This window comes from Dromiciops gliroides, chromosome 2 (genome assembly GCF_019393635.1).
Source record: "Dromiciops gliroides isolate mDroGli1 chromosome 2, mDroGli1.pri, whole genome shotgun sequence".
NCBI classification, from domain to species: domain Eukaryota; kingdom Metazoa; phylum Chordata; class Mammalia; order Microbiotheria; family Microbiotheriidae; genus Dromiciops; species Dromiciops gliroides.
This window is the reverse complement of record NC_057862.1, coordinates 196,813,875-196,828,103: the sequence shown is the minus strand read 5'-3', so window position 1 is coordinate 196,828,103 and position 14,229 is coordinate 196,813,875. Positions and strand designations below refer to the sequence as shown.

The 14,229-nt window shown below is 39.2% G+C and overlaps 1 protein-coding gene across 1 annotated transcript in view; it reads left to right on the top strand.

Annotated features, from left to right (window-relative positions):
- SLC30A4 (solute carrier family 30 member 4) overlaps positions 1–14,229 on the top strand; it is a 37,304-nt gene that overhangs the window by 1,792 nt on the left and 21,283 nt on the right. Inside the window, exon 2 of the mRNA XM_043984402.1 lies at positions 2,839–2,985. Within this exon, the coding sequence (XP_043840337.1) occupies positions 2,839–2,985 (147 nt within the window). The remainder of the gene's footprint in view (positions 1–2,838; positions 2,986–14,229) is intronic.

Sequence of the window (14,229 nt, the reverse complement as noted above, 5' to 3'; positions counted from 1 at the left end):
CCAGGTATTGTGCTAAGTGCTGTCCCCTCAAGATAGCTTCTGCTAAGTGGTATCTATTGCAAGGGAGAAAGATGCTTTATTTTCACACACATGAAAGAGATTTCATTTTCACATGTCATGAACCACAATGTTTATGGTAAATACCTAATGACTGAAATTTTTTCCCCAGCAGAGTTGATTTTCATAAATGCACTTCTGAAACACTTAGCTATGTCAGTTTAGTTGGAAGCTTGGAGTCAAGTTCTATACATAGCCTGAGAAATGGCTAGTGAGTGATTCCTTTTTACAAGTTTTTTTTTGTTTTGTTTTAAACAAGGCACTATTTTACCAAAAGAGGTCAGAGAATTTTGTTTTGACACGAGTGGAACTTTGTTAGAGGGTTTTAGTATCTTCCTGATCTGAGTAGACATCGCTTAGACGACTTCTCAGCCATGCCCCTTTTCAGAATGTAAGAGTTGAACACTAGTTTACTCTTGAAAATTCCCACGTACACATTGATGGCTCCCAGATTGTCTTTGTAAGTATTGCCCTACACAATATTTCACACCCATAGGCTCCCACCTAAGTGAAAAAAAGAAGATGCATTTTCTGTCTTCCCTGAGACCAAACTTGCTCTCCTAGTGTTCATTTACATTTTATTATTCTTTCCATGTACATTTTAGTCATGTGTATAGTTCCTGATTCTGGTTACTTCCTCCTGCATCAATTTCTGTAAGTCTAACTATATTTTTATAAATTTATCTTATCCCTATTAATTATCACTCTCATTTCTCTTTCCATTTTTCCCTCTATCTCTCTTACTTTATCTTCAAAGTCCTTTTTGAGCACTTCTATGGCCTGAGACCAATTCATATTTTTCTTGGAATCTTTGGATGTTGGAGCTTTGACTTTATCTTCTTCTGAGGGTGTATTTTGATCTTCCTTGTCACCAAAGAAACTTTCTGTGGTCCACATTTTTTTCTGTCTGTTCATGTTACCCCAGAGATAATTATCCATCAAATCATACGTCTTCCCATAGTTGGCATTGAACTCAGAAGGCAGTATCTATGTGAATCCTTCCCTTGCCAATTTTCTATGTATGTTCACATTATGAAGAAATAGAAATGAATTTTATGCTACTTCTTATATTTTAGTTTTTTTCTCCATTCATCTCATTTGTATTTCTTATTGCATGGTATATTCACATAACCATTTGTCAGTCAGTGGACACCCGCTGTATTTTTAGTTCTTTACTACCAGGAAAGTACTGCAATGATTATCTTGTATTATATGGGACGTTTCATTGTGTCTTTAATCTCCTTAGAGTATATATGCTTAGCAGTGGAAACTCTGGGTCAAAGACATTTTGGTCAGTTTTTTTTTTCTTTTTTAAAGCAAAATTCCAAATTGCTTTCCAGAATAGTTAGATCAATTTATAGCTCCACCAACAATGTATCAGTGTGTCTTTCTTCCCAGCCTCTCTAGCATAGACTATTTTCATGTGTTATAATCTATGCCAATTTGCTGGATGTAGAGTGAGACCTCAGATTTATTTATTTGCATTTCTCTTTATTATTATTATTGATTTAGAGCATTCTTTCTCATAATTTTTGATAGTCACACTTCTGAGAATTATTTGTTCATATCCTTTGACCTTTGGGAAGTGGCTCTTGGTCTGTTTTTTGTTGTTGTTGTTAATTCCATTTACATTTTGCATATAAGACCCTAATAAAGAAAATTTTCAGGAATACTCTGGGTAGAAATAGGACTTTACAAGGCAAACTGTTTTGATTCCAGTTTTGAATGTGAAAAACCTACAGTGCTTCTTCTACTTTCCCCCTCATACCTCTCACCCCCATCCTGAAAATAACAACCTAGGTCCCTGACCATAGAGTTAAATTGATCTTTGGGACTGAGCTCAGAAGAGACTGTCTTTCAGTCTTTCTCTCCAACAGTTTTCTATGTATATTCAAATCGAGATCAAATAGAATTTTTTTACACTATCATCCAAACACCCTGTTCATTATCATTTTGGTTAATTCCCCCCCCCCTTTTTTTGGGCTATAATATGTGATACAAATGAGTTTCTGGTGTGTCATTAAAACATTGCTAGAAGATTTAGAATTCTAGCCATCTCTGTACGGGTAGCACTTCATAAATCTTAAAGCAGTATATAATGTATAAAGCGATTATCTGAGTTTCTCCATCATCACAGATAATTGAGAGTTTTATACGTCTATTTAGCATAATGCCTGAGACATAGAAAGCTCTTAACAAATGTTTGTTGACTGACTGACTATACTTGACAGTAGATAGAGCACCTCCAAATGGACTTGAAGAGGGAAAGACCTGAATTCCAATTAAGAGCAAATTTCAAAATATCCTGTGTACCAGTTGTCAGCATAATATAATGTAGTATTAAACAGTTTATAAAATTAATATTCCCTGTGTTGAGAGGCATTGCTATATGACATAACACCCTTCTAACTTATTAGAAGATGTTGTCACGTGTATATAGGCAAAACACTTGAACTTTCTGATTTAAGGAATTTACATTTTTTAGATGAGAAAGAGGAATGGACAGAATCCCACCTAAAATGGATATGTACTTGTAGTAGGGCCATACAGTTGAACAAGCATTAATAAATGCCACCTGTATACAAGGAGGCACGATATTAGGAGTGGGGCTACAAAGACAAAAAAAAAGTTGATTCTGGCCTTAAGGGAGCTTATACTCTATATTCAGAACTTTAATTAGATTCTTATTAGAACTGTGCAGAGTTAATCTTTCTAGTTTGCTAATCATTGCTATTGGTTATCCATTTATTCAACCTTATTTTTTTCCTATTTCATCTTAAGGTGGCTATATCGCAAATAGTCTAGCAATCATGACGGATGCACTTCACATGTTAACTGACCTCAGTGCCATCATACTTACCCTTTTTGCTTTGTGGCTCTCAGCAAAATCACCAACCAAAAGATTCACCTTTGGATTTCATCGTTTAGGTAGGTGAATTGGAGTTGCTATCAGTTTATAAGTGTCTATGGCATGATTTGATTAACTGGAACCCAACTAACCCAAACTTTGAAATGAGATTTTAAAGACGTATTCTTATGAGAGGCATAGGCAGACTGATGAAAGGTATTTTTGTTGTTGTTTTTACAAAAGCAGCTTCCTGGGTGTGTCATGAAATCTATAAATTCAACTCAATCTTTTGTATCTTCATCTATAATACTGCAAAGATTATTATTATTCATAGTGATTCTGAAACATGACAAAATCTTTGATTATCAAAAAAAGTTTTGGGTTCAAACAGATTTTCAGTTAAAACCTCAGTGCATCAAACACCCTGTTTCCTACCATTCTGGTTAAACACTTTTTTTTTTACTACCATAAAGTGTGATGCAAATGGATTTCTGGTGGGTGAGTCATTAAAACCTTAAAAGATTTAGACCTTTAATCATATCTGTACAGGAAGCACTTTGTAAACCTTAAAGCCACATATATGGGGCAGCTAGGTGGTACAGTGGATAAAGTACTGGCCCTGGATTCAGGAGGATCTGAGTTCAAATTCAGCCCCAGACACTTGACATTTACTAGCTTTGTGACCCTGGGCAAGTCACTTAATCCTCATGCCCCACCAAAAAGAAAAAAAAAAGCCATGTATAATGTCAGTATCAAAGTATTTCTTGCAAGCACATACTGCAGGTATAGCACTTTGGGTCACTGACTTCTTCTGAAAATGAAAATCTTACTTTTGTTTTGTACTATAGATTTATTCTTTTTGAAAGATGAAGTTTGCTTATGGTGAAAATGAAGCATACTTGTGATCCTGTCTTATTCCCTTTATTAATTAGTATGTTACAATTCATAATTGTTTATAAAATTAAAATCAATAAATGCTAATTACACAGGAGAAACAGCATGAACAAAGGGTGTGGGTACAGAACTAGGAAGGCAGGAGTTACCAATTAAATTAAATTAATACCCTCTGTAGCTGCCTTAAGAGTTGTAGTTACCATCTTTTAGTTCAGTTCGGTAGAAATACTGCTTCATTGAGCTACTATAACAGTCCCCCTTTTCTTTGTGCTAATCTTTTCTGGTCATCTGGATCCCCACAGGTTTTATCATGTACTATACCAGAGTGTGACTTGAAATTTTACCTGGCTGACTGATAGCTACTCAAGGTTAGGCAGAAGTCCGGCCTTCCTTGTCCCCTGCATGGTCAGCACACTTTTGCAATTGAGATCTGAAGATCTGAGCCTTTTATGTGGCTTACTAATAATAAGCCACTGTTTTATTGAAGTTGGAGTTGTATTACTAACAGGAACCCCAGCATTCACCAACTTGCAATATATGCCCGTTTTATTCAAGGTAGACCTAAAAACTGGTTTTTTTAATTAATTATTTAATGTAATAGAAAAAAAGAAAAACTTAAGATGATAAATTGCAGTGACATCATGGAATAATGATTTCTAATCATTATCAGCTGGGCAACATAGTCATTCTGATCTTTATATAATCTAAGATTAAAAAATGAGCAAGCAGAATCCAAGGGGGTTTTGGGACCCAGGAGGTAGGCCAGGAGGATTAGAGTGTGTAACATGGAAGTTGTACAATCTCACCTACACTCTTGGAGCCCTCCATGCTAGAAAAGGTAGATGATGTTTGAGCCTTCTGTGTTCTCTTGGGAGGATTAGTGGAAAGAGTTTATCACTCCTTCAGGAGCAGATTCTCTTAAAACTGGTCTTTGAAGGAAGTGAGGTAGGGATCCTTCCCCCAAAGCTAACATCTTCCAGAAGGTTAGGGAGGGAAGACCCATAGAACCTGTTATGTTTTCTTTGGGGACAGGTTTAGAGAATATGAGTTTTTGGTTTTTTTTTTGGCGTGGGGCATTGAGGGTTAAGTGACTTTCCCAGGGTCACACAGCTAGTGTCAAGTGTCAGGTCGGATTGGAACTCAGGTCCTCATGAATCCAGTGCAGGTGCTTTAGCCACTGCGCCACCTAGCTGCCCCACTGAAAAAAAAATTTTTTTTTGCTGATCTAAAACAAGCTTGTACTTCCATCATATACTATTATACTTATCCTCTCCTTATTATGTGGAGTTATGCTGGAAGTCATCAGACTTGAGTCTGCATCAGCTCTGCCCCAAGCTAGCTAGACAGCCTTGGCAAATCACATTTTGGATGTTTTCCCATTTAACACAGGTTGGTCTAGGTCAGCAGAGAACACCTTTTAGCTCTACAATTCTGGTACTTCTACATGGGGACAACATGTCCATAACATCTCATGTGACTTTCAGAAAGGCCTTGGTTTAAGCCCTGGCTGTGATACCCTAGCTTTGTGTCCACTGGCAGATCACTTAACCTCTTAGTGACCTGGGAAACTCTCCAAAACTCACATGAGAGTTCCTCGTTGTCAGAAGTAGGGGTAGAGAATTTTCACATCAGGTATTCCCTAATCTGATGCTCTCCATAGGCTAGAATTCCTCCAACAAATTCTTGTCTCCTTTGAAAGCCTTACAGGCCACAGCTGACTCTGGGCTCTATCAGGAGGGATCTCAATCTCAACCAGTTTTTCTAGACTTCTACATAAATTTGAAAAGATAATAGAGGGGGGGATAGAGCACCTGCCCTGGAGTCAGGAGGACCTGAGTTCAAATCCGGCCTCAGACACTTAACACTCACTAGCTGTGTGACCCCGGGCAAGTCACTTAATCCCAATTGCCTCACCAAAAAAAAAAAAAAAAGATAATAGAGTCCCACTTCTCTCATTCAGAGGTAGTGACAAACTGTCAGCCTAGAACATCCTATTTTTAAGTATCAAAGAAATGGCTTGGTTTGTTCCTGCATGGTAGATTTATCTTAACAGCTAGCATTTAGTAGCAGTATATATATGGAGGCAAGAGATCACAAACCTGACTCGTCCTGTTATTGTGTGTTTACAAGTTTCTCTACAGAGTCAAGTGCTTCCTCTTTAAAAGTTGCAAAGTAGGGGGCAGCTAGGTGGCACAGTGGATAAAGCACTGACCCTGGATTCAGGAAGACCTGAGTTCAAATGTGTGCAAGTCACTTAACCCTCAGTGCCCCGCAAAAAAATAAAGTAAAATAAAAGTGCAAAGTTAAGAAGGTAATTGAATGGAAGATTAATGGGGGGGGGGGAGGAAGACTGGAGCAGTTTTTTTAAAAAGCTATTTAAACAGAACATTCCAAATATATATTGAGGGGTAAGTTTTAGGGTGTGACCTCTAAAGATTTGCCATCTCTTTTGAGAAAATACCATAAAAGAAAAGAAACTGATTGAATGAGGTAAAAGAGCCACATAAATTGGCAATATGGGTAAATTAAAGTAGGAACAAAAAGCAGAGATTTTCAGGTTTTTTTTTTAAACAGAATACCAGGATTCAGTGAGCTTTCCCTTGGGATTCCTTCCCTGAAAGTTGAGAAGAATGTGATCCTATTCAGTATCCGCTTTGTGATTGCTGACATTGAGGTCATGCAAAATTATGTTTTAAAAAAGGCCCTGAAACCAAAGCCTTTTAAAATCAAAGTATTCAGAGTTTTAAAAAGGAGGACAGATAGATTAAGGGACAGCATAATAAATCTTAAGGTCAAAGCAGCAGTCCTTTATATCAGAATCTGGTGCAATGTTAGACCTAAACTTGAGAAGACAGATCAACTCTCATCGAAGACTCTTGCATGTAACCTTTCTGACCCTTAGTTTCCTTATCTGTAAAGTGGGGCTAATATCAGAATTGTTGTGAGGATCAGCTGAGAATGATATAAAAGACTTTGGGAATGAGGAATAGCTCATACAGAGAAGCAAGAGATTATAAAATATAAAGTTGTTGGGTGAGTAGTGGGAGCCTGGGTTCCCTGGGGAGCAGACTTAAGATGCTCTATAATACATAAATGGCTTTTAGCCATGTGGCATAATGGGTGAAGAGATAATCCTGGAGCCAAGAAAATGGGGGTTTGGGCCTCACCCTTGAAATTGGCTATGACTCCATATCTTTGCTAGCCTTGGATTATTCTGAACTTTAATACTTTTGGTAGTATTTAATAGACTATTGTGCTAAGATTTGGCATTTAACCTCCATTACTTGTCCGTACTTCCATCTTCAGTGAATGTCTTTTTTTTTTTTCAAAATATCAAAGTTGTTCGGTGAGTTCCATGGACATCTACATTGGTCTCTTTAGTCTAGTGGTCTCCATAGTGGGAGCTGTGACCTTTTTCCCAAGGAGGGTGTGGTCTGACCTCAAGTGGTGTGAGATCTATCCCACAATAAGAAGATGTGATACTCAGTCTCCAGGACTTGTTTTTGCCACAACCTCAGCTATCTTCAAATACTCCTCCTCTCCACCCCTCTGCACCTCCTCTGCACCTTCTCTTCATGGTGCAAATTCCAACCTTTCCTCTTCTTCTGTATCATCCCACATGGCCAGTGAGTGGCCAAGTCTTCTCATTTCAGCCTCCACCCTGTCTCTCTAGCATCTAGACCTTCTTTCCATTCACATAGCCATCACCGATTGAATTCTTTCTCCTGCCCTGTTGTAACGGTCTCCTCATTGGTCTCCCTGCCTCAGGTCTCTCACCTCTTCAGCCCTTCTTCACCATGGCTACCAATAAGATCATCTTTTTTAAAATTTCTCATATTTTTAACTCATACTTTTATAAATTTTTACTTTGTAAAAGTTTTACAATCTACATAATTACTAGAACAATCATACATATATATAATTTATAAATAAGTAAATATCTATTTGGGAGGTACAGGCTAAAAATCTTCGTGGTGGGGGTTTATGATCCAAAATGCTGCTTTAGATAGCCTCTCCCCTTTTCCTCATTGGAATTGTTTCTCTTTTTTACTTCAAAATTTTGAGGACTTTCCATTCTTTTAGGCTCACTTCCTCTATGGAGTTTCAGTCCATGTATGCTACCTATCCTTTCACTGAACAATTTGAAATCTGTTCCTTCAAAATCTAGGGTGTGTCAGACTATGCCTGACTTTCCTCTCCTTACCAATTATAGACTCTAAGAGGAGTGACTTCTCTCTGAGGTCCTCATCATATCCATCCTAGCTGCCAGTTCCTGTTTGTTTCAGAAAATCATATTGGAAATAGAAATTTCTTTTCATTGCTTCCCCTTTTTTTTTTTTTGAATGAGGAAGTCATCTTTAAGGCAAATCAGAAAATTATTAGCTGATCTGCCTTTGGCAGGGCACTTCATAAGGTGTCTGGATTTGTATATGAGTACAGTGTCTGGCACATAGTAATTGAAGTCAATCTTTTATCCTTACTAAATCATGCCAGGCTTGTGATCTGTTCCTCAGGTACCTATTTTGTCCATTTGGTCTGTGTAGTGTATTTCAGTGACAAGGATCATAGTGTGTTATAGTGGGAGGAAAGCTGGATTTAGAGTTAGAGGGCCTTAGTTGGATTCCTACCTGTGTATCTTCCCAGGGAGCCATCCCATATGATAAATAGTATTTGTTAGGGGAGAAAACAGCACAACTGTCTCATTCATTGAAAAAAATCCAAAGATACGTGTAGTGTGTAACACCCGTGGACCTCCTACTTCCATGATGAGGATAGATTGGGGGTGTCTTCTCATATTTCTCCATTCAAATCTTGCTTGATCTTTATCATTTTCTTACATTAACTTCTATCTCTCTTTACCCAGGTCCTCTCCCCCTCTCCACTGTTTTCCTCTATGGTTTTTGCATTTCCTCATATGAAAATATTTATTTTTAAATATAGGGTATGAGCATTAATAGCTTGAAACTGCACTAAAACCTTTGGGATACTCTGTATGCAACCCTTCTGTAAATTCCGAAATAATTTCGTGTGCTGATCTTGGCCTGTAGGTGCTAAGTAAGTTGTTTTTGGTGCTTTTTTTCCCCCAGTAAGTTTTTTCTAATGATGTTTGGTATAACTGTAGTGGAAATAAATGAGAGAAATTGGAGAGTAACCACTGTTTGATGAAAATACAGGAATTACAAAGGTGTAGATTTTCAGAATACGGGAGTTTTATGCCCCTTATAAGAGTTTTCTTAACAGTCAGGGACAGGTACTATCCCCTATTTTATTTTTTTAAATATATTTTAATTTCATTAAATATTTCCCAATTACATGTAAAAATATTTTTAGCATTCACTTCTTTTTTTTTTTTGCGGGGCAATGGGGGTTAAGTGACTTGCCCAGGGTCACACAGCTAGTAAGTGTCAAGTGTCTGAGGCCGGATTTGAACTCAGGTATTCCTGAATCCGGGGCCGGTGCTTTATCCGCTGCGCCACCTAGTTGCCTCAGCATTCACTTCTTAAAATTCAGGGGCAGCTAGATGGCACAGTGGTTAAAGCACCGGCCCCGGATTCAGGAATACCTGAGTTCAAATCCAGCCTCAGACACTTGACACTTACTAGCTGTGTGACCCTGGGCAAGTCACTTAACCCCCATTGCCTGCAAAAAACAAAACAAAAACACTTCTTAAAATTCTAAGTTTCAAATTCTCTCCTTCTCTACCCTACTCCACCCCTTGAGAAGGCAAGCAATATGATAAATGTAAAATACATGTGAAATCATGCAAAGCATTTCCATTTCAGCCATGTTGCAAAAGAAATACACACATAGAGAGACACACACAATACACTTCCCAAGAAAAATAAAGTTTAAAAAGTATACTTCAGTCTGTACTTGGAGTTCATCAGTTGTCTCTCTGAAGGTGGATTGCATTTTTCATCAGGAGTCCTTTGGAATTGTCTTGGATCACTGTATTTACAAGAGTAGTAAAGTCTTTCACAGTTGATCATTGTTGCAGTCTACAATGTTCTCCTGGCTCTACTTTGCCTCAATTCATAGAAATCTTCCCAGGTTTTTCTGAAAATATCCTGCATGTCAATTCTTATGACATAATAGTATTCCATCACAATCATATACCACAACTTGTTCAGCCATTCCCCAGTTTATGGGCATCCCCTCAATTTTCAATTCTTTGCTGCCACAAAAAGAGCTGCTGTAAATATTTTTGTACACATAGGTCCTTTTGCCTTTTCTTTCATCTTTTTGGGATATAGACGTGGATGGAATGCACAGTTTTATAGCCCTTTGGGCATAGTTCCAAGTTGTTCTCCATTCTGGAGAACACAATTCCACCAACAATGCATTAGTGTACCTGTTTTTCCATATCCCCTGCAGTATTTTCTGTACATGATATTTTCTGTCATGTTGGCCAGACTGATAGGTATGAGGTGGTAACTCAGAGTTGTTTTAATTTGTCTTCCTATAATCAATGATTTAGAACATTTTTATGTGACTATTGATAGCTTCGATTTCTTCTGAAAACTGCCTTTTCATACCCTTTGATTTTATCAATTGGGGAATGGCTCATATCTTTATAAATTTGGCTCAGTTCCCTATGTATTTGAGAAATGACACCTTTGTCAGAGAAACTTGTCCAGTTTTGTTAGAGCAAGTAAAGAATGGATACTGGATATGTCTGGATAGATGGGTTGAAACCAAGATGGTGGGAGGCCTTGAGCATGTAACTGTAACTTTTTTTTCCCTCGAGGCAGGAGGGAGCCACTGAAGTTTTTTGAGGAAAGGAGAGATGTGGTCAGACATGTGTTTTTTGGCAGCTGTGTGAGGGATGGATTAGAGAAGAGGCTGGGATCAGGGAGATGGAATGGTTTAGGCCAATGCAAATGTTCTTGAGGGCTTGTGTTAGGGTAGTGATCCTATAGGCCAAAAGAAATGGAAAGCTAAATGGAATAGCAGTGTTTTAAAAAACAGATGTGCTTAATGGGGAAGATGATTTTTATTTTGCGTGTTTTGAGTTTGAAATGTCAGTGGTACATCCAAAGGGAAATGGTTGGCTTGCAGTTTTGGTTTTGGCCTGGTGTGTAGGAGAGAAATTGGGTCTGGACTTATCTACTTGGCAATGATCTGAATTCATGGGAGTAGATATGGTTATGTAGGGAGAGTTTAGAGCACAGGTTCTTAAATTTGGGGGGTCATGGACCCCTTTGGCAGTCAGGAGAGCCTTTGGACCCCTTCTGAGAATATTTATAAATGCACAAAACAAAATACATGGTATTACAAAGGAAACCAATTCTATTAAAATATACATATCAAAATATTTTTTTAAAACTAGATCATGGGGGGTAGCTAGGTGGTGCAGTGGAAAAAGCACTGGCCCTGGATTGAGGAGGACTTGACCTCAAATCTGGCCTCAAACACTTGACACTTACTAGCTTGTGTGACCCTGGGCAAGTCACTTAACCCTTATTGCCCCACCAAAAAAAACCACCAAAAAACTTGATCATGGGCCTCAGGTTAAGAACCTTTGGTCTAGGGGCAGCTAGATGGCGCAGTGGATAGAGCACCGGCCCTGGAGTCAGGAGTACCTGAGTTCAAATCCGGCTTAACATTTACTAGCTGTGTGACCCTGGGCAAGTCACTTAACCCCAATTGCCTCACTAAAAAAAACAAAACAAAACAAACAAAAACCAAACAAAAACAAAGAACCTTTGGTCTAAAGGAAAGAGAAGAAAGATAGCAGCTTAGCCTTGAAGGACAGCCAGACCAAAGGGCTGACAGATTCAACAGAGGAAATGGTGAGTTTATATAGGAGGGAATAGTGGCCAGCAATATCCGAAGCTGCAGGGTGTTCAAGCAGAATAATGAGCACTAAGAAAAGATCATAAAAATTGATAGTTACCCCCAGAATGAACCATTTCAGTCAAGTAAGGGAGTCAGAAGCCAGACTCAGGGGGTTGAGAACTAAATGGAGGAAATGAGTATGGACATTTCTTTCTGGGAGTTTTTCCATGAGAGGGAGAAGCATTTAGGTTGAGAGTATGGTGAGGTAGGTCATATGAAGGTTTCCTAAGGATGAGGGAGAAATAATCATGCTTATAGGAAGCTGGGAAGGAGGTGATAGATGGGCAGAGATTGAAAGTGAAAGCAAGTTGGAGGAAGGAAGCTACTGAGTGGAAGGATCTGGGCAAATTCCCAGAGGAAATGGGATCAGGGACACAGGAAGATGGTTTGGCCTTGTCAAGGAGCATCACTTCTTCCTCGGCTATAATTAGAAGAGATGCCCATGGTTTTCTCCCTAACACCTTAAATCTGAGAGACAACTGTTATGTGCTTGAGGTAAGAAGGAATTTAGAGAATTCTGTGGAATGTGATGATCAGACATCCGTTAAGATTAGATAACAAGAATTTCTAGTGGGCTTTATCTGGTGTTGCTGAGCAACATGGTGGTAGGAGCCAAGAAGGCTGATGGTGGTACAGATAATTCATTGTACCACACAATTAAGCCATTTGTATTGGTGTGAATATATGGGAAAGCAGTTCCCAACCAAATCTGTTCATAAAGTTCTGTTTGGCAAATATACACCTTATGTCTGGTGTGGGGTACAAAGGACAAAAGTTCCTGCCCTCAAAGACCTTACAGTCCTGTAGGAAAGAGATGTAATAAACACTATAATACATTTCAGAAAGAATCAAGCTCCCTGAGAGGTATGGATCCACAGAGGAAAGCCTCAGGGTAGATTAGGGCCAATAGTGGCATGCCTCAAAGGACTTGATGAGGCCCAGGCTTTCAGCATGCAGTCCATGGGCTAATTGTTGCCCATCCAAACCTAAAGTGAGACTTGGCCCCAGAGACTGTTAGAAAAAAACAAATACCCTAATTAGCTAGCTCATATGGACCCCCTAGATCATTCGTACGAACTGCCCACCAGTTTGCTCTCCTGTGTTGTGGCTATGGGTTTTTTTTTTTTTTAGCAGTTAATAATTGTAATTAGTTACAAAATTCAATTTGGCAAGAAGTGTGAGATTTCTCATCACGCGGCCACTACTTGAAAAATTTTTGGTTACCCTTCACTAAGGAGTTTGAATTTTATTTGGTGAGTAGGTAGGGGAAGCCTGGAAGGCTTTTGATCTAGGGAGTGATAAAATCAGAGCCTCCCCCAGGTAGGTGTGTCATTTTGAAATTATATGGGGGGTGCCTATCTCTGTTCTAGGTTTTAGGGAACTTAGCTGGGGTTTCTGATATATTGCTATTTTATAAATTAGAGCCTATAGCACCGGTCTTTGGCATTAAGCATTTATTAAAGCATATTAAATGTTAGTAAAGAGAGAGCACATGACCCTGAAAGTTCAGAAGCTCTACATTACTTAGGGGTGGGAGGGAGAGGGGGAAAGAGAGAGAGAGAGAGAGAGAGAGAGAGAGAGAGAGAGAGCGCGCGAGAGCGCACGCAAGCTCAAGATCAAAACCCAGACAGCTTGGCTGCATCCTCCAGCATCCCAGGCCCAGCTTAAAAATCCCAGGATGGGGAGAGGTGCAGAGAGAAGAGAGCAGACTGCCCCCCCCCCAAGGGTTTTTATCCTCTCTCAGGTAGAGGTGGGCCACTGCACATTGATCCAAGCTAATTGGCCAGTCCATTGATTGACATGACTGGGGGGGGGGGTCAGCTAAGTGAGTTAACTTCCTTTAGGTAGTCAGAAAGGTCAATCTACATTTCCTTTGCAATTTTCCTGACTCTGGGCTGGCCTTAAAAGAGGTCAGGCAAGGCTCCCTCAAGTTGGGGTGCCCCTAGGACCCTCAAAACCCATTATTTTCTCACATAGGTCACTCTCTCCTACATCTGGTTGGGATTCAGAAGGCCAGGTGAGGTAATCCTGCCAGCATGTATGCAGTACATTGTCAATGGCTGCTTGGTAGGCCCTCATTCTCAGCCTTTCCATTTCTGTATGGTGTCTCTCATTCCAATCTCTGCTTTCCTCCCAGAAGAGGAGAGAGGTAATAAGCATTTATTAAGTGCCTATTATATGACAGGTACTGTACTAAGCCCCTTACAGTTATCATCTCAGTTGAACCTCACAGCAACCCAGGAGATAGGTGCTGTTATGATCCCCATTTTACAAGTGAGTCAGACAGAAGTGACTTACCCAGGATCACACAGCTACTAAGTGTCTAAGGATAGATTTGAACTCAGGTCTTTCAGACCCCAGGCCCAGCACTACCTATCCAGTGTACCACTTAGCTGCACTAAAGAAAAAGAAAGAAAAACAAAAGGATCCACATATCTGCTACCACTCCTTACCAAATTACATAAATATGTATATTATATGTACAATAGTTACGAAGAGTATTAGTACTTGGTGATGTCTAGAACCTATTACTGTAAGTTTGCTAGTAGTATCTGAAAGTACTTTCAGCTAACAGAAAAGTACTTTATAAT